The sequence below is a fragment of the Athene noctua genome, chromosome 9 (assembly GCF_965140245.1).
Source record: "Athene noctua chromosome 9, bAthNoc1.hap1.1, whole genome shotgun sequence".
Taxonomy (NCBI): Eukaryota; Metazoa; Chordata; class Aves; order Strigiformes; family Strigidae; genus Athene; species Athene noctua.
Window position 1 is genome coordinate 24784404 of NC_134045.1, and position 21049 is coordinate 24805452.

Here is a 21049-nt window from a genome sequence, read left to right on the forward strand (position 1 = left end):
CCGTCCCCAAGCTCGTCTTCTGCATCTGTGTCCAGCAGGTTAGGGCTGCAGGAGCACGGAACAGAACCACCCAGAGCATCCCAGGGACAGCCCAAGGGAATCCACGCTCCCAGCAAGCAGCCGGAGTACCAGTTGCCCTCCATCGGGGCGTTTTTATTTCCTTCAGGCCTAAAGACATTTAGGCAAACTACCTTTTTGAGCTTTACTGGGGATGAGCAGAGGTTGGAAGATGCAGAATTTTTTCCAATTTCAAAGAGAAATCCGCGGAAAAAGTTACCCTTCACTGTTTACTCTGAATTTCAAATGGACAAAGATGCATAAACGCTTTGATAACTCTTAGCCTGCTTCTGATGGGAGGGTGTGTCATGGAGCCGATACCCAGTTTCCCTTTCCAACACCCCCCTCTGAGTCCCATCTCACCCGTGCGGACAGGGGTGCTATGCATGCAGACGGACAGATGAGGCTGCAAACACTCAGTTTCCTCTCCAATTACATTTCTGCCACTTCTTCTGAGCAACCCAGCCCTTGGAGGGGGGAGAGACGATGACAAAAAAGCAGCCTTAATCCCAGCAGTGTTAAGCAACCAGCCTGCTGCAGGGCGCAATGCAGTTGTTTTGCAGGCGTCCCCGCCGTGTGTAACGATTGAGTTGCAATGCTCCCTCAAAACTGGGGACCCACAGAACCACCCGCTAAGGAGCTTTGCAGCAAGCTGATGCGTTGCAGCCCCGATACCCAGGCTGATCTCTCTTCTCTGAGCTTCTCTAACTCCTCCTGGGAGGAGAGGGACCTGCAGCGGGACACCCCAATGGGTGCAGCTTGGCACAATGTGTTGCACCAACCCAACGGAGCGGGGGACAATTTATCCAGTCAGTCCTGGAGAGGTCCCCAGAGACCCTTGGAGGTCCTGGGGGTGCCTTTGTCATTGGCAGTGGCCATCAAACACTTAATTCTGCTAAATTCTTTTGAGGTTACCACTGGGGAGAGGGTGAGATGCTGCTGGAAGTGGCCCAAAACCAGGCAGCCTCCCAGGAGGAGGGAGACCTCTGGGCAGCACGCAGGGCTCAGCAAGATGGGGGCCCTTTTGGGGTCCCATGCACAGAGCCCGGGCTGGAGGGATGGACAGCACATGCGGGAGCCACAGGGCCATGGGATGCTGTTCGCTTTCTGAGCAGAGGGTTTGCAGGTGCTTCCTCGCTGTCACACCGCCCGCAGCACCGGGAGCCACTCGAAGCCCGCGGTGGCTCAGCCGCCAGAAATAACAGCTGGACAGGTACGAGCTGCGAGAGTCAGATGGGTGACAGCCCGGGGAAAGGAGGAGTCATCTCTGCACAGTGAGCCCTGGGGGTTTGCAGCTTCGTTTCCCGAGGAAGGGGATGCACGTGATTGTGTCTGCACATCTACCTCGATGTCTCAGCTCTACCTGATTTCAGCAACTTCAGAAATGCTCAATTCCTGCAAACCTCCTGGAAACAACAAATATACCAACAGCAGCGATGAAGGAGGGGCAAAAGACCTCATTTTTAACAGCTTCAAAAACGCTCAATTCCTGCAAACCTCCTGAAAATAACAAATACAACAATAGAGGGGATGAAGGAGAGGCTGAAGCACATGCTCAAACCCATTACTAGACACCAGTGAATCCACTCACAAGGAAAAGAGGCTCGTCAGCTCACAAGCCTTTTTGCCCTCCGAGGTCTCTCTGCCAGCCCTGAGAGAGATGAAACAAACTGAGGGGTTTCAGGTCGAGCCAGGCGCTGACAGGAAAGCGGCTCACGCCCGACTTCTCTCTCGATGAGATGTAAATGAGCCCTGAGGCCTCCAGCCTGGGACGGACCCCGTCACCGTCAGTCACCAGGTCTCATCGAGTCACTTTTTCTGCCAGAATTTCTGGGAGGAAATTCTGATTTTTAAAGCAAGGGCAGCCCCCGGGCTCAGCATCCCACAGCAGGAAACCAAAGAGTTGAAATCTCAGTGAGAGCAGCGCGATGCAGGTTAACTCATTCCCGGCAGAGGCCCAAGTCGAAATTCACACCCACGGCTTGGTTCGTTGTCAGAGGGAAGGGGTCTCATCCCAGGGATGTGGCTCATCCCAGCAGGAAAAGTCCTCCTTGCCTCTTTAGGGAGCAGGACGAGAGCTCGGTCAAGCAGAATGAACATTTATTTACTGGATTTCGCTTTTCTCTGTGTACGGGTTCTGTGCAGAGGAGCTCATTTCTTTTGCTTTTATCTATTTTTCTTTTCAAAATTTGGTCTTAAGCCAGAATCCCTCTCTAAGTCAAGATACAGGAGGAGGCTGTAACAAAAGCACACAATAAATGGCTGCACAAATGACAGGGGTTACAGGACAGGGAGGCATTTTCACGGCTCGTTTCAGTGAAACTCCAAGTTTTCCCAGCATATAAAACTGAGAGTATCTCTCAGCTCAGGGGGAAGAAGCTAGGGATTTTTTTATTTTTTTTTTTTTTAGCTTAGTGGATTTTCAAAGCCTAAACACTAATCTTTCGCAGGCAGTGGGGCTATTTCGGAGCCAGCTGAAATAGCCGTCGCACCTGCAGCCTGAGAAGCTGAAGCGTGTGATGGAAAGATGCTGGTTTTGGGAAGAATTGAGTCTGTCCCAAACCCACCCTGAGAAAAGCTGGTTGAACATACAGGGCAGCAGGGCTGGCTGAAAGTGGCTCTGATCCCATCGGCCTACTCTTCTGGCCAAAAAAAAAAACCAAACAAACAAACCAAATGGCTAAAATTGCAGAAAAGAAAGGAATAGGGAAGATATGATCAACTGGCAAATATTTCCCATCTCAAGAAAAAAAAGAGGTGTGCTAAAGTCAGCTCAGCAGCGGTCCATGGGCCACCATGGGCATAATTCCCAGAAAGCCAGGATTACCACGTCGTGCCCAGCTGATCGCTCAGGCTGGACCCGAACATTTGCAGCTTGCCAATAAAAGAGAAAACAAATGCTACAGTTCATTCCCGTCCTCCTATTTTAAGATCTGGCCCTGCCCTGAACACCAGATCACCCCTCTTGGCAAGACTTGAACATACATCAGTGACAGCCACGCAAATCAAGAGTGAATTATTAAATTCACGAGGCTCGTTTCCAGCCTTACCTCCACCAGTCGTCCTCCGGGGATGATAAGGCACACGGTAGCTCAAGGGCCAGGTCATGATGCATCAGCTCCTGCTGAATGGTTGTTTGGAGATGAATGAAATCACGGCGGGGCAAGACGGTAACCGGCGTGAGCGGCTACGGATGATTCAGCCTTTGGCAAATAAACCTTCAGGCACAGGCAAGGTTTGTGTTGGTCCTGCGCTTGGGGTTGACGCTGCTGTGCAAAAACACTCCGTAGGCTGCCAGTCATCATTTCTACCATTTCTCACTTTAGAAATAGATGGATATAAACTACATCGGTTTCATAAAAATTAGGGTGAAATCCTCACTTTACCACTATCGTGCTTAAGCGTTGAAAACTGAAGCGTTTAAACTACTCGAGAGCCAAAGTTAGGAGGGAGGATGGGAAGAGACACAACAGCCCGTGCAGCAATGAGTACAGCAACCTCCCTTCCTCCAGCAACTCTAACTGATGTTGTCAGTTTACTAGAAATATGAAATAATTTCTGAACAAGACAAAACCAAAGCCAGGTTTTGTTTTCATGCTCCTACTTTCACGTTGAGGGCTGCAAACCTGCAGCGTTAGAACCCTGCATTGAAAGGCCGTTTCAGACTCGTGGCAATAAGAGCTCCAGGCTAGGATGGGTGTTAGCAAACCAGCCCAGACAGATGACTCTGTCTGCTACTCAAAACCCTCCTGCAATGCCATCTCTTGGCTTTGTGGTTCATCCTCGGGGTGAACAGCTTCACCCAGAAAGGCTGATAAGGGGGAAATTAAAAAGATGGGCTCCTCCATTCACAACCACCTTGGAGCACATCTCCCAGTGCTTTTTCTAAACACCCCAAACCATTGCCCTCCTTGAAAAACCAATGTCCCCTGAGCCATCACTACTATATATTTCATGAGAGGACACAGCTCCCAGGCTGAAAGGCTGCACAGCCAAAGAAAGGGGTTTTCAGGAGGTGGCTGATAGTCCCAGAGGGCTCGCACCGATCCTGCCCCGCTCCACGATACAGCTCAGCTGGGGCTCGGTGTTTCTCCTGGGGGAGTTGCACACCGTGACTTTGACTGCCCGGCATGGCAACCTGTAAAGCCCCTTGGTTTCTCACAACCCACGGCGAGGCTATAATTATACCAGAATTTCCAGTCTCTTGTAAAGACCGAGAGTTTCCCACATCCACCCCGAGGGCAGAGCCATGCAGACTGGGCACAACAGGTTCATTTTCCCCGCTGTGCGTGGCCTGATGCTGCCTCCTGCCTCATCTCAGCCCCACGAAAGGAGACTCAGCACCGTCACTTGCTGCGGCCAGGAAAGAGGAACCGAGGCAGTGCCGTGCGCCAGATGTGCTCTCAGGCTCATCAGGAGGAAACCAGGAGATTCCCCCTTTCCCAGGAGCGATTCACACCATATCCTTCCCAACGGGGTTACCCCATTCTCCTCCTCTCCTCTCCTCTCCTCTCCTCTCCTCTCCTCTCCTCTCCTCTCCTCTCCTCTCCTCTCCTCTCCTCTCCTCTCCTCTCCTCTCCTCCATCCACCTCTTGGCCATCCCTTCATAGGGGCTGGCTACCATAGCCACGAGCCAGTTTAGGGCATTAAACACACGCATGGGGAAGAGCTGTGCTGGGGGCTATGACCCACCACATTGCAGGCACAACCTGAGGTCTAGGCTGTCCCTCAGCCACGAGGTTTTGGGTTCAGCACAGTAAGATTCATCTGCCAGGCTTGCTCCTTCCTCTCCCAAACATCTACTGACAGCTGTTGGGTGTAGGACCTGGGCTGGGTGGAGATTTGGTGGGCTTGGTACAGCAGATGTTCACCCTCCTCTATTGACTTCTTTCCGCCAACTCGTCCTTCACTGCATCAGTAACGAATCTTTCCGTTCATCTATCCTCATCCCTCACTTTCCCCCACCTTCTCCATCTCCTGCTTGGTGGTGAACACCACAGACCACCCTCCCCAGATTCTCAACCACAAGACTCCTTCCTCCAGGCTCTCCTTGCCCTTGCTGGTGACACCACAAGGAAACATTTTCAATTGTCTTTTTTTTTTTCCTTGCTTGAAAGTGCAATCGAGTCATCCCTTCTCCACCTGAAAACTCACTGCCCCAGAAGACAGAGCTGCGAGGCTTTGACCATCTCTTTGGGGAGGAGGTCTCCTCCAGACCTCAGCGGCACCCTGGGGAAGGACAGGAGGTTGCAGTGGTGGTGAGCATTTGGGAGCAAACAGAAAAAAAAAAAAAAACAAAAAAAACAGAGCAGGAACCTGGGTAGAAGCAGCAAAGCAAACCGGCAAGTTCTAAATATTTAGGATTTTTACAAAAGAAGTGTCCAGACCCTCCTCCAAAATAAAACCAGACGATTTTTTTCTGGGGCAGAGGTGTAAAAACATTCCCTAGACTGATCCCTCTATTTTCTAGCTGTGCTCACTGGAAGACCAACCTGCAGATGCGCTGCCTTCTGCACCCTGAAGCCGTGTCCATGAGCCAGATATATCTCGGGGAGAAGTGGTTACTTCTCAAGAGAAATACAGAACAGAAAGATCCAGGCGAGGGAATCACTTGTTTCGAACCACCGTGCTGCTTCCACATACCTCGGCCTCCCCACCCCACACCTCCCCCGGGGGCTGCAGCACCCGGCTGATGGGGACCTGCTCTGCCATCGCTGTGCAAAAAATGGGGAAACGCTGATTTTGGTAGGAACCTCACTGGGAGCCTCGAGAAGTTTCAGGTCCCAGGGTGGATTTGCGTGGCATTGTCCTATAGTGCAAGGTTAGTCATGGATTGGGGCTGTTTGGTGTGGGAGGAGACCTGGGCATCCTTGGATTAACCAGTGCAGGTGACTTTGCCGGCATGGAGACACCAAGGTGATGTTTGGTGGCCTCTGGACACGGCCACTGCAGCATGGCCTGGGTGGACACCTAGCTCCGGTGCACCAAGGCATCCGATGTCAAGGAAATGTGTGTTTCCTTTATGGCCTCGGTGAGCAAACAGGTTATTACTCAATTACATCTCCAGTTTCTGGGCTGGAGCTCAGCACCAAGCTAAGAGGTAGATACAATCCCCAATCACAGCCAGATCCAAGCGCCGGCCGGGTTCAGATCAGCTGGAGGCTGCCTGGTGACCGTGGTTTAAAGGACATCACTGACCTCACCCTCCCGCTGGGTGACAGAAATTGCTCCACACACCTCTCCCTGCCCACTCGGCTTGCGGGCGAGGGCAAACAGGAGAAGTCCTGTCCACACGTTTTGCTCTCCAGTGCAACAGAGACTGTCGCTGCCATCCTCAATCCCTCAGCCTCAAGTTACAAGATACAGGCTACTTTTTTTTTTTTTTCTTCTTTTTTTTTTTTTTTTCTGAAAGCAGCTGAGCTCACAGTTGGGCTCAGCAGCACCCAGTCTTGCAGCAGAAAACACTACATATGTGAAAGCAGTGCAGGATTCATGGGAGCAGCTCCCACACCCTCGCACCATTCTCCAGAATCTTTTTTTTTTTTTTTGCTCACTGCAGTGGAGATGCAGCTGATGAACTGGGGCAAAATTCCCTTTGAAGCCCATCAGAAGAAGAAGCAGAAACCATAGCACACTGGGGATTGATATTATTGAAACCTGCAGCTTGCTTTCTCCAAAACTCAAAATCATGTTAGCATTTGCAGTTCTCTGTAAAACATCCAGCACAAGTGAGGAAGCTTTACATCAGCCATGTGAACTCTCAGTGAGAACTGGAGCAACTCTTCTGAACATCCAGCTACTCTCCATATTGTGAGGAAAAAAAGAAGGAAAAGAAACGTTTCTTCAGCTTGGAGTATTTTTTTAATTGCCGCGTAATGAAGATCTCTTCATCCAACATCCTGAAATACCCTTTTGTTTTTTACCGTTTTCATGAATGTTTCATGACTGAGTCAAAGTTCTCCCATGTTACTCTTCCGAAGAGCAACAAAATCCCACGTTACCTGGTATCTGGGTGGCTTGTGACTCACACAAAAAGCTATCCGACTGTATTTTATGGTCCTAGCCACCTCAATACATCAGGGTGTCTGCATTATTTGCAAGCACTAAGAATAGGCTCAGAGCAGGACACAACATCTAGGTGCATGCAAACTTGTGGGGAAGGGAGGGGATTTCAGCCTGGACCTTGGTTTCACAGACTTGGTCTCATACTAAACCCAAAAGACTGACACAACAAAACAAGTATCGCCACGTTTCTTCTCGTCCCTGCGTATTTTTGCAGTTGTGGCTTGGGTGGAGCCTGTTTTCATGACCTTGTATCTGTTGTTACTGCAAAGACTTGCAGGAGGAAGAGGTCATCTGTCAAAAATGGATTCAGAAAAATACGTGGCTGTTGTGCTTGCTGGAGTTGGGGATCTTCTTTTCTCTGCGTGAGACCTGTCTGCAGCCAAGTCTAGACTGAGGAAACCAGGAGGTTGGCTGCTTCCCCAGGCTCAGATTCTGCAGCTTCAGCCTCCTCATCCTCAGCTCTTCCCACCACCTACTCCCTTTCTCAGCCAGCCCTGACGCAGCTGCGATGCCCGGAGCTGAGATGCCTTTGGACCATCCCTCCCCTCCCATTGCCTGCACAGGTCTGATTTATGAGATCTGTGGTCTGACGCCTGAACCAAGTCCCACCAGCCACGTAGGGTGACCATCCGAAGCAAGTGTGAATTGAAAGTGCCACATAACACCAGTTTGAGCACTGGGCCGTCACACAAGGGTGCAAATCCTTTGAGGTCCACCAAAGACAACTCTTGGTTGATTGTCCTGTCAGGCTTCCTTCACCATCCCCTCCTACACCATCACTGAGGTGTCTTTGGCAGTAAGACCACCCAAGGGGGTACAAATCCCTTGGAGAGGGAAGTCCAAGCCCCCATGGAGCTGTCCTGCCTTCCTGAAGGCAGGGAGGAGATGTCCTGCCGCTGGTGACCACGCGAAGAGGAGGGTGCTTCCCATATTACAACACGCTCGCAGGAAGAGCCCAGAGATGCTCGTCGTGGACAGGCTGCTGTGCTGAAATGGGGCATTGAGCAATCAAACCAGTTGGAAACCCTGGTGTCTAGAAATAAAAAGTGACTGTTTGTTTTCTAACGCCTGTAGGGGCCGGTGGGGGCCCACGCCAAGGGGCAGCAGGTTGGAGGAAGCAGCTGTAGCTGGTTTGTGTTGTATTCCTGAGCAGTTCAACTGTGAGCTGGGACCTGCGATTGAATTGTGGTCGTCCCTCTGCACAGAGCACTTGGCCTCCAAAGCTGGATGGAGATGCCTGCCAAGCTTTTCCTATTTCTCCAGGCTGAGCTGGACTAAAACTCAGGAGTTTTAGCTGGACCAGACTTCACCTTCCTTCTCCCCAGTCCAGCCAGTCTGTTCTCCATGCAGGAGACTGGTCACCAGGTAACTCCTCACACTGTATTTCAAGTGTGTATGAGGGATGGGTAGAAGCTGGTTGTCCTCACAGACGCTGAATTCTGCTCCCGAAGCCACACACAGTGGTACTCTTCGCAATTGTTGAAGGGCACATCACGGGAAACTACTGAACCACATTAAAGAACAAAATTGATAGAGCTGCAGGATATCACCAGGCTCATTTTCTCCCAAGGAAGATGCTTCCCACTGGCAAAACTGCCTTCCAGCCATGACAAATGTCAGGAGTAAGCTTGGCTTTGAACCCAAATTACACCCCAAGTCGGTGAGCAAAACATCACGTGGGGGCTGCAGTGTTTATCGAGTCCTTTGCAGCACGCAGAAATCAAAGTACTTGAGTTGTAAAGACATCTACCATGGAGTGATGTCTTTACATCAGAAGACCTTAGAGAAGGGGTTGATGGAAAATTCCCCCACGTTGTCTGCCCTCGTCCACCCTTCTCTGCTGGCTGACAGGAGGATCGCGTAAGCCCCTTGCTTCCTCCCAAACACACTTGAGGAGAACCATGTATATCCTGGAAGTGACGGCCAGTCTTCCTCCATGGAAACCCAGCTCCTCTCTCCTCATGTGAAACCTTCACTCCGCTCTCCTGCTCCTGAAAGCAGGAGTTTAGCATGGATATCTCCCAAAAAAAACCCTTCCCATGTCCGCAGGGGCTGCAGCCCTCCCCAGCAGAGCAGCAGCACCCGTTACCTGCATCGTCTTTCCCGAGAAGCAAGGGAATATTTCCACATCAGGTGGGAGTTTGATGGCATTACTGCTCCAACTCAAGCACGTGCTCAAGGTGAAAATTTGGGCAAGCGGCAAGCATTTTGGGGGGGACAGCCTTTGAGCTTCACATTCATGCTATCCACGATCCTGCTGCACCAGTGAGGATCATTCAGTGGAGTGGATGCAGGCTGTATGCGGTGGGTACTGCATCCCCAAGGTTTGAGGACAGGACGCTGAGCTGGAGAAGACATGTGCCACTGTTTGGATTTGCCAACAGATGAACCATTGACAAAGAAGAGTCAACACAAGGCACCAAGGTTTCACTTCAGTGAGGCCATAGAGAAGAACCCAAGTGAACAGAAACCAATGAAAGTATTTGAGTCCCCAGTCACCCAAAACCACTAAGACTCGGTGCAGCTGCGCTGAGCAGCTCACTGGAGCTGCCGGGGGCCAAGTGAGGTGCTGGGACAGGCACCTGGGATGCAGGCACTGCCTCCAGGTCAGAGCACTCCCAGACACCACCAGCACCAGCTCCCCAGCCAGGCTGGTAGGGATGGCAGTGCCTTGCCTGCCCGGCCAAGAGATTTGGAGCTGGGAGGGGGGAGAAGTATGAGATGTGCAAAAATTCCTCCCAGCTTTTACAAAGGCCACCATGAGCTGGGCCAGAGCATCCCTTTGTGCAATCTGGCACAGTTACCTCGAAACCTGGTCCCGTCTGCCAGAGCATCTGGTCCTTTGTCTGTGAGGGAGCATCAGCCTTGGAGGCTTCTCTCGTGTTGGATTTCAGGGGTGGGATGGAGCCAGGAAGTCCAGCTTGAGCCAGGCATTAGACAAAAAAACCACAACTGCGAGTCCTACCTGAGCCCTGAGCAAAAAGTGGACCCCTGCCCTCAGTCACGCATCCCACCTCTGCCAGAAGATGCTGTTCCCACCGTTTCCTTCCCAGTCCCTCCACATCCACCAGTTGTCCCCTCACAGACGCGGCTCGGAAGCCGTTCAGGACAGGAGCTGTGCTGCTGGTTTATGGAGCGAGGCACAGCACAGCTCCAAACCAAGCTCTGGGCTCTGAGACACAATGGTAACACTAAAAATAAACAGTGCGGCCGGGTCCAACAAAAGGTACCTCTGCTCCCCACTGCTCTTCTGTGGTCTTGGGGTGGAAATTGAAAGAGCCCTGAATACGTAGCAGGTGGCTCCAGGCGAGCACAAGATGGTGGTTTCTGAGGAAGGACTCACACCAGGACATCTGGGGAAACCGCAAATGGTGTTTATGTTGTCCCATGTGTTTCACAAGTGGGCACGTGTTGTTCCAGCACAGACCACAGCGGGTGCCATGCTCCCACCGCCACGGGAAGGTGAGTCTTCCTCCCACTCTGAGGGAGCACTGAGGACTGGAACAGGATTAAACCCCAAGGGAGACACCGTGATGGTCCACGGAAGGAGCAGGGAGAGGCTGAGTGAATGCTGCCCGTGCACCTGCAGGGTGTAATCCCCCTCACCGTGACCAAGCACCCGTAAGAGCTTACAGGAGTTGGGGACTCCACCACACTGAGGATCCCGGTGCATCCTCAAAAATTTTGGTCTGCAGCCATCTCCGCTCACAAGCGGCAAAACCTCAGGCCACAAGGGATGTGCACGAGCGTGCAGGCAAGACTATGAGCATCCCACCAACACGGCTGGGGCACGGAGAACAACTCAGTCACAGAGTGGGGTGCTCATGGCATAAATAGCTTGGGATGTGGGGCCTCGCTCAATCCTAATGCATAGCCACAAAGTTTCAGCTGGGTCTCCCATCTCAGAGCACTTTCTGGGTGCTAGAAGCTGTGTGTTGTCTGATGCTCTTTGGGACAGAGGCTGTAACTGCTTATGCTGGAGGGATGCAGGGGAGTCAGCTTCCAGTCCCCCAAGAGCTGAACACTTAATTATTTTAGGGAGGTTTTGCTGGGAAGACTGAGTTGCTCACCCCAAAATAACTAACAAAACTGCAGAGAGAACAAAGCTCCTGGCAGAGGTGAGCTGTGGGCAACTAGCCCTAGGTCAGGGTCCTCACAGCTTAACCGTGCCCTGATCACACACTTGTGCTTGGGAAGGTCTCCATCATCAGTAGAAAAAGGCAGAGCAGCAAAAAAAAAAAAAAAGGGGGGGAAAGGGGGGGTGATCTGCTTTGATACCCAAGCAGGGAAGGCAGCTTTGCATCCATCCCCTCAGGAGACTGAGCCTGGCATCCTCTCCACAAGTGCCCACATCCCCCTGTGCCTCGGGTACCAGGGTCACCCCGTGAAGCTTGGTGCTTCCCTCCCAGAGCACATGGCAGATCCTGCTCTGGGCGAAGAGCTGGGGGCATTGATTCTTCACAGGGGGAAGGTGACAGAACATGGTCTTCATGACCTAGAACCTCTTGAGGCCCTGCCCCAAACACAGACTTGAAGCGCAGGCAGGTGAGGGTGCATATGCTCAGCCTCCCCTGCTGCAACTTTGTTTGACCAAGGCAGATGCTCCCGTTTTCCCCTTGATTCCCCCCAAACACCACCCACAGTCACTAAACAAGGCCCCATGAGAAAGGGGGATGGAGAAGACAGTGGGGAAAGGCTCCACCAGGCAATAATGGGGGAAGGACCAGAGGATGCCTTTGAGCAGGCCCATAGATAACTGCCCTCCGTTGGGGCATCACAGCCCAGGACCAAGAGCTAAGGGCAGCCAGGTTCACGCTCCCTGGAATGAAGGCCCTGCAAGTGATACCCTTCTCCCTCCACCACAGCATTTTGGCTCATTCCTCTCCTGCCCCAGAGATGAAACCAGGCAGCTACAGAGCAGGAAGGAGGCAACAGAATGGGCTTAACACAGACCCCAGCACTGAGGCAGGAGCAAGACAGACTAGACTCTTCCCACCAGAGATACAACACCCTGCTCATCACAACCAAAAACCCCAGTGCAAAAGAAATACAAAATATAGCACTTTAATCGCAGGAAGATAAAAAATTACAAAAAAAATTTAATAAACCTAAGGCATAAAATAAATAGGCAGCTTAGTAGCACGCACACAGATGCGGTCCTGGTTTGTGTCAGCTGCAAGGGACAAGCCCGATGCCCAAGCAGCTCCCCGGTGCTGGGTGCACACACACAAAGCATGTTAATGAGGATTTACACATGGATGCCACTGCCTGGTCACGCTTGGGAGAGACCAACATGTGTTTAGGAGGGTGAAGCCAACCTATTCACGCTATGCTGCGATCTTTAAAATTAAAGATTTTATATTTATATAAACTCTGTCTCTGGTTAGGAAAAATTAAGATTCCTAGATTCTTATATTCATTATTTACATATATAATCTCTGCATCGGTTTCCAAGTTTCAAAATACTTTGGTATTACAGATAAACATATAGACCTCAGAGCAAAAATAAAGAGGAATTTGAGAAGGTTCTCCTTGGAAGGCGTACCCTAACCTCCATCAGCAGGACTCTAGGAAAAAAAATATGGTTTCTGGAAAGAATTTCCTACATTTGAGCATTTTAAGGCTTTTCCGAGAGTCACCTGCTACCAAATCACTATCCTCAGCAAGGTTCGAGTTGCAGACCGCTGGGGCGGGTCGTTATAGCTGTTGATTTTCAGTTCTGCTTGACTGGCCATTAACAAAGGCAACACAAAACACTCCCAGCCCCAACTTTCCTGCACAGCTCAGACACTGTCCTCCCCCACCATTTGCTAGAGACAACAGTACACCAACTACCTACCCTGAGGGGTACAAAAGTCATTTTTATCAGTAAAGTGTCCGCAGGACACACTAAGCATCCAACCTACTTTCTCATGGCAATTTTTACTGCTGTGTTTATACAGACTCTGGACTGGAAACAGCAAAGAACAAGAACCAACTTGCCAAAAAGGGAATTTAGGCACTAATGGGACTGAACTGGGTCTAGATCAACCCATCCCATCACATTATGTGTGCAGAGGAGGCAGCTCAGACAGCAATTGGTTGGTTTTCTCTGAAGAGTGGCCGCTGGTGCGTCCCACAGATGTCCTGGAAGATCCTGTACACCTGGTCATGCTGTGTCTCGTCAGCTATGGGGAGCATGGGGCTGCTGTTGCAGGTCTTCCCAGCCTCCTCCACCACCTGCCTGACACTCAGCTGCTCCACCTATGCAAAGAAAAAAAAAAAAGTCTTGAGGACACTGAATGAAGAGAAACCTCTTCAGGTGACTCCTGCTGCTGCCATCTGCCCCCACCAGTGGCATATGGGGTGGGAGAGATACAGCAAAGTGGTTGTGCCCAACAGATCCAGGTCCAAATCCACAAACCACCTTGGCACAAGCCCCTCTAGGAGAAGAGGAGCAGTCACAAGAGCTCCTCTCGCAGCAGAGCTCTAGAGAGGTGAGGACAGGCTGGGGGACATCCCAGCAACTGCAGTGATCCTCTGGTGCAGACACCCAAGGCAAGAAGAGGTGACCAGCTCAGAAAGTTGTGCAGAGAGGCACAGGAGCAGTCTTGGAACTTGTAAAAATCCCCTCCAGGACCTCATGGACTTGGTGGGTCTCTGCTTGCTCAGGAGTGGATGCAACACCCTCCCTGTGCCCTCCATGCCATGTCCCTGCTGGCCCCAGGGGGCCCCACACTGGCTGCAGGCTCCAGAAACACCCTTTGCATCACCCCAGGGGCTTTGAGATCCCAGAATTGCTTCAGCTTTTCCAGGGAGAAGTTTATGGACAGAGCCACAGGGACTGCCCCTCTCACCCCACCTCCTCCTTCACCCTCCTGAAGGTTTTCCAACCCCGCTGTGTGCACCAGTCTGTCCCTTAACCATTCCAGGGATTTATTGCCCCATTTCCCACAGAAAAGGACAGCAGTCCCAGTGCCAAAAGGCAGGAGCAGGAAGAAAAGAGATTTCCTCACGGTTTAGAAAAGCTTTTGCCCTTCGGGAGCTTTGTCTGCAAACACAATCTACCCAGATCAAGGAGTCTGACAAGCAACAGCCCAAGAACCTCTCAGGAAGCTGTAGATAAGCCAATACTCATGCCACACCTGCAACCCCACCAATTTGGGCACCCAAATGGTCTGTGGCTCCAGGGGCTGGAGCTAGAGCCCTACTCACAGGGGAAAAAAAACAGGCAATATGCTCCAGACAAGGGGGAAAATTCAGCAGCAGAGCTCCAAAGGGCAGCTCTCCATACCTGGACAAGGATGAGCTTACACCGCAGGGGCACAGCGTCTGGGAACTCCTCTCCGAAGCACAACATGACTCTGCTGTCCGGGAAGCGGCCCTGGTTGTTGTAAAACTGCTGCAGCTCTGCAAGGAGAGAGGCACAGCTGGAGGCTGCCAGCCTTTGCTACACAGCTTCGAGACTGAGCACCCTGCTGTGGCAGACAGCTGTGGGCTCGAGAGGAGCCAGCTTTGTTGGGCAAAGCCTCCAACCAGGAGGAGTTTTCTAGTGACACAAGACACCTGGAAATTCCTTCCCATGTCCAGTACCATCAGCTACTCATCCAGAGCACTTGGGTAATACATCAGTGAGGGACAGTGATGACTCCAGAGTGCTCCAAGGCCAAGGACTCCACCCTTTCAACCCCACCAAGTGGCTGAAAAGAGGGAAATGCTCCTACAAACCTCTGAAGAACAAGTTGGTGTCGAATATCTTCACCACTTCATCCCGGTCCAGTTTGTTGGGCCTGTCCTTGTAGACCATGGTGTTCCCACTCCAGAAGACCCTGCCCTGGCACAACCTCTTGATGAAGATGCCCTGCTTGTTGCTGTGCAGCAGAACACCCCTCTCCAGGTGCCCAAAGAGCTTTCTGGTGATCTGCTTCTGGCGGTCATTCTGGATGGCATCAGCTGAGGGGAACCGCACATGCTCCAGAGCATCTGGGGCGTAGAGCTTCTCACCGTGGCTGGAGGGCTGGCCGAGCGAGATCCGGCAGCCCTCGGAGCACGAGGTGGTGATGTGACCCACCAGCCTCCCGCCGTAGTAGAAGCTGATCACCATCTGGGAGTAACCTGGGAGGGGATGGGCACATACACCACCCATCAGGAGAAGACAAACCCTGCCTGCTCCTCACTGCAATGCCCAAACCCCGTGAGAGCAGCAAAATCTCCCAAAAGCAAGTCTCACTTGGATGGAGGAGACCTCCTACTTGCTGGAGGACATCTCCTCCAGCACACAGCCTGGTAGCAGCGCTGATCAGGTTGATTTAATCAGAGCTGATTTAATGGTAGGACTAGGTGACCTTCAAGGTCTTTTCCAACCTTGATGATTCTGTGATCAGCGAGCAAGAGCTCCTGATACTGAGCCCCTTCCTCCTGCCTTTGCTCCACACTTCCCTTGCTATAGGCAGATCTCCCCCTGCCAAAGGTCCCAGCACCCCAGGGCATCCCCCCAGGCCAGAGCTGTGGCCACAGGACAACAGGTAGGATGAGTCCCTGCAGATACTCAGGAGGGTGTGGGACCTCCCAAACCCAGAGAGCAAAGCCTCTCCCAAGGCAAGGAGGGGAATCAGAGCCACCTTCTGCCACCACACACAAGGCCAAGCCTCAGAGGGACTTTTGATGGCCACAGTCCAGAGCTGAGCAGGGGAGCTGCCTTACCTGAATGATGCTGCTCATAGCCAGAGTATCCATTCATCAGGGGCAACGCTGCAGGCAGAGAGAAAGCCAAGCTGAGCCTAAGTGCCCAGCTCCCAAACCCCAATCCCCCCCCTCCACCAGCCCCAAGTTTTCTCTCCCAGGCACATCAGGCTTCCCAGCCCCACACAGAAGATGCCAGCAAATACTCCCGGGTGGATTTAATCTTGTGCAGTGCACTGTTGGGTGCCTGGTACCAATCACAGTGCTCATAACTAGTATTTTGAACATTCTTAGTAAGATTAAATACAACTGTTTTCCATTATGCACTTCTGCCCCAGACAAAAATCTGAGTCCCAAACACCACCCACAGTCAGCTACTTACCAGGGCTGGGCTGCTGCACCCACCAGTCAGGTATTGGGGGGTTTCTGCAGGTCTCCTGAGGGGGTGAGGGGCTTCTCTTGATGATCCCCAGATAATCATCTACACAGGGGGGCTGTGAAAGACCAGACACCAAGATCAGAGCAGGTTCTATGCCACAGGCAGCCACTGCCCTGTGCCAAGACACTTGCAGTGCTCAGAGAGGGTCCAAACAGCAATGCCATGGGATGCCAATGAATTTGTTTTGGTTAGAAAGATCAAGTTTGGCATTCCCCCAGCCGTACACTCTAGCACCCTCAAGAGCTACCGAGCAGAAGCAGCCCAAGGTAACACCACCAAAGGGAACGGAGCTGTGAAACAGCCTCTGTCCCCCAGCAAAGGTCTCGCCTGCCCAAATGCATATCAAAAGCAGGAGCTGTTCATCACTAACCACGTCCTGGTGCGCAGGAATGAGCTAGCAAACCCAGCGCTGCCCACCAGGCCGATCCCCAAAGCTTTGCCGACTGAACTTTAGGAAGGCAACACTTTAATCAGGCAGCTCGACACCATGAGTCCACCTCTGGCCAAGGTGACCTGCAGCCACGGTGAGGACTTACCTCTTTAATGAGGTCATCGATTGCAGAGGAACTGCAGTCCATCTCCGTGATGTCATTCAGGCCGCTTCCATTGGCAACACCCACTTTGCCTGCAAGGAGAGGCCGGGATGCAGTGAGGCCACACACCTCCCCCAGCCACAGCTCATCTCGCCGCTGAGTTTTAGAAACCCTTTGCCCCCGTGAAAGTCATGAAACAGAGAACCACAGCACGGCCCCTTGGTGGGGCTCACAGCACCCTCCAGCTCTACCCAAAGCTGCTTTTTGGGACCTAAAACCAGTTTGCAATCTATCACCCCAGTGCGCAGCAACCAGCAGCAAGGCAAACCAAAAAATCTGGCTGGTAACAGAGACAGAGCAGAAGAGAAGGGTGGGTTGTTTGGGTTGGGGTTTTTTTTTTTTTTTTGAGCACCCCAGAGACTGAGGCTGCTGCTTCTCCTTTTTCCACCAGCTACCCCGAGCACAGTCGTGCTGCTGGTGGGAACCTGCAATGCCATTTGCATAGAAGCAGCGAGCCCCTTGTGTGAACGTGGCTGGAGGAGACCAAGAAGCTAAAGGCAGATTTCCTGACAGCGAGATTATTTTTTTTCACAAGTTTTTTACTTTAAAAATAAAAAGGAAAAAGCGCACACACACCTAACCACAAATAGAGATATATTTGGTGTGACCTGCACCGCAGCAGACATTGCAGCAGCGACTGCTCTGTGAAACTACTGCTACTCTAATCACTGCTGGCAACAGAGAAGGGATTTATTGCAGCTCCCTGCCACACACCCAGGGCAGGCGTTGGGAGGACAAAGGGTTGGGGCTCAAGTGCTGCCCCAAGCAGGGAAGGATTTTAGATTTATCCCTACAACATCCTTACAGAATGGAAGATTACAAGATGCTGCAGTTATCCCATACTTCCTAAGCAGCTGTTTGAGGGGGGAAAGAAAAAAAAACCCTGTTCTTCTTACTTCTCTCCCTGCCACGACAGTGACACAGGGGACATCTTCTGCAAAACATCACAGCACAAGAGCAGAGCCTGGCCAGGAAGCTCCACTCAGATGTAGGTCAGTGGCACAAGCCTGTGGTTACCTGCAGGACCGACTAGCACTGGGGGTCAGCCCCTTATCAGGGCACTCACATTTCTGTTCCTCCTCTGGTACAATCCTGTAGACCTTGTAGGGCTCTGAGATGTCCAGCTGGGACCTGTCTGTCACCTCCTCAAAGTCGGGGCTCTTGTTCAAAGCACAACGCAGCCGTGTCTTCCACGTGGCCGGCTCCGCTTTGTCACCTTCTTTGAACTTGCCTTTGAAAACAGCCCAGGCCTAAAACAAAGCAACAACGACAAAAAAAATATTCTTCCATGTGAGCTCTGTAAACCCCCCCAACCCCAGGGGTATTTGCTGTTTCACTCCTCGACTGCAGACACATACAGAGCTGCCACACATGGGGACGGGTGTCAGGCTGCAGAGCAGCACCACCTGCCCCGGCAATGCACCCAGGTGCAGGAAGGGCTGCAGCACCCAGGTTTTAAAACGGAGGGTCAAGGTCATAGTATGTGGCTTCATCTCTGCACCACCAGGAGCTGCAGGGGATGTGAGGAATAGCAGCTGAAGCACTGCTGTTCCTAATGACTTGGTAACACCCCAATTAAAAAACCCAATCAAAATAAACATCATTTTCCAGCTCCTGACTAATAAATGAAAGCCAGTTCCTTTTTAGGAGCAGTACATCATTTGTGCTTTTGATGGGAGAGTACATTTTACCACTGAAGGGAGACTGCAAAATATGTATTATTTTTTAAATATGCATATTTATTTTATAGATATTTATATGTTTTTTCCAGCGGCTGAATTCAATGCCATCCTCATAACTGAGTGCTCCCAAACCAGCTGTCACTGCCCTGAAAGAGAACATGCTCACCAGTACAACTATTTGAAACTGGAGGCAGAGGGAAGGGAATTCCTGGGGAAGAACCTGACATTTTCAATTAGGGATGGAATTTTCCAGTTTTTCTTCAAAACTGGAAATCCCCTCTCCCCTCTTTCAGTGAAATCCAAAGCTTCCTTCCCTCCTACAAAGTCTTTTTGGGTGGGGTTTTTTTTTTTTGGTAAATCCAGCCTTTTATCAAGAGCAGCCTGATAAGACATTTAGAGCAGGTTAGAAGGAGCACATCCAGCTTCTCATGTCAGACCAGGATTCAAATATCCTGAAAACAAACCAAAAGAGCCTGGGAGACCAACTGTGGGGCAAAGCATCTCCTGCAAGGGTCAGAGATACAAAACCCTCAGAGAACATGGACATCGCCCACCAGTGGGACTGTCAACAAGGGGAGAAACAGCATCACAGAGCCCAGAAACCATTGAGAAGGGGCATTAACCATCTGTCCCTACCTTGAAAATAGAAGCATCCACCTCCTGGTTGTAGTCCTGCTTCCCGGCGTGTTTCCATGGGATGCGGAACATGGTTTTCTCCTCATTTTCCCAGATGAGCCCAGGGTACAGCTCACTGTCGATCTGCTCGATCAGCCACTGCCGGAGCCGCCGCCCGCCGTTGCGGTCACACATCCTGGATGGAACGAGAGGTCCAAGCCCCGTTAGCTCCCCCCAGCACTGTCCCACCACAGTTGGGGTCTAGGGGATCACACCATGCTCTGGTTTGCCACGTGCACAGCTGGTAGTGGCACTGCCTGAAGAGACAAGCAGCTTTCAGCAGTGCAGGTCCCACATGCCAACCTCTATACATTAAAATCTCCCTTCTTCCATAATAAAAAAATCAAGGCAATTTTCTAAGGGTTACTACAAATTCTTCCTCCAGCTCTATCAAAGTTCAGTTCATAGAAACAGGCTGATGGTGCTCAGCTTACTCTTTTTTTTTTTGCTGTGGGATACATCACATAAGCAGATGGATGGGGATTAAATGACCCAGTTGTGCTGTCACCTGAGCAAGCGACACTTGGCCACTCTGGGGCAGACGCCCATCAGTGTCTGTAGGAGACAGGAGCCAAGTGCTGTCCCCAGTTGGTCTTGGCATCTCCCCCGGAGGAGATGGCCGTCCCTCTTGCCAGGCACTGCCTATCTGGGGAGGCACAGGGCCGCACAATCAACGCTCTCAAACACAGGACCAACGCCAAGATGGAGCAGGGTGAAGTCAAGCCACCCTTGCTGGGGACTTTGGGTCATATTTAGCCAAAACCGCTGGGTGACTTCATAGAGGACCCATGAGGAAGCTTCTCCTGCCCAGCTGGAAGAAAACTGCCAGGCTCAACCCTCCCAGCACCCTCCGTTACCTCCATGGCAAGACCCACAGAGACTTTAGGAGCTGGTGGCCTGGCAGAAGGAACCAGCAGTCCCAGGACCAGCCCTCCAGGCCTTCCACACTCACAACCCTCCTTCAAGTTTTACAAGACTGTCTCTCCCTCATTCTTTTTTTTAATTTACTGCCCCATGGGAAGGTTTTGGGGAGAAGACAAGGATGCTCCCAAGACAGCCTGAGACCTGGCGGTCCCTGCTTTGCCATGAACTCACACCAGCTCAGTGCCACCAACTTCTGTCCCTTCTCCATCACCCTACAGCTACACAGTAGGACACACAGACCTCCCTGGCCGGCCACAACACAACCTCCATTTTTAGGAACGCTGATAGCTCAAACCACCAGCCAAAACAACACCAAGGGCAGTTCTGGATCCCAGCTGCCCCTCCAGAGCTGGGCACCCCAAAGCACAAGCCACAGCTCATCCCCAGAGGGACAGGGGTACACAACAGCCCCTCTGCAGGCTCCCACAGCAAACACCTCACACCTCAACTGGGCCTGGGGGAAGAACCTCAGAAACGCTTGCTGAAAGGGGACTCTTCTGAACCAGAGGATCTTCTGGGAAGCTTGCGCTCATAATGTGCAGAGGCCAGAGCTCCACCTCCCCTCCACAGAACCCTGGGAAGCTCTTCTGGAGCCCTTCCCACGCAGGGACCCGTGCACTGACCCCACGCCAGGAAAGACAAGCAGCCAGAAAACTCGTCTGGCGAGGCAGCACCGCTCCATCACCCCACAGCTGCCCGCCCGCCCGCCCTCCCCGCCGCGCTCGGCAGGCTCAGCCCTCGCACCCCTCAGGGCCGGGCCGGGCCGGGCCGGTCCCCCCCCGCCCAGGGTCCCCCAGCACCCCGCGGGCAGCACAAGCCCCGCGCTGCCCGTACCTGCCCGCCACGCCGCTCCGCGCCGCTGCCCGCGCTGCCCCCCCGCGCCCGCTTTTTATAGAGGCTCCGGGACGGACCCGCCCCCCCGGACCCGCCCCCGCACCGTCCCGCCAATAGTC

At 52.2% G+C, this 21049-nt stretch overlaps 1 protein-coding gene across 1 annotated transcript; it reads right to left on the bottom strand.

The window, feature by feature from the left end:
* Positions 1-12170: 12170 nt before the first annotated feature.
* Positions 12171-20949, bottom strand: IRF8 (interferon regulatory factor 8). The gene is made up of 9 exons (XM_074913174.1): positions 20931-20949; positions 19134-19308; positions 17882-18065; positions 16759-16847; positions 16166-16277; positions 15805-15852; positions 14830-15216; positions 14396-14511; positions 12171-13365 (listed from the first exon to the last, which is right to left on the bottom strand). The coding sequence occupies exons 2-9, from the start codon at positions 19305-19307 to the stop codon at positions 13189-13191; spliced, it is 1287 nt and encodes a 428-aa protein (XP_074769275.1). The 5' UTR covers position 19308; positions 20931-20949; the 3' UTR covers positions 12171-13188.
* Positions 20950-21049: the final 100 nt, after the last annotated feature.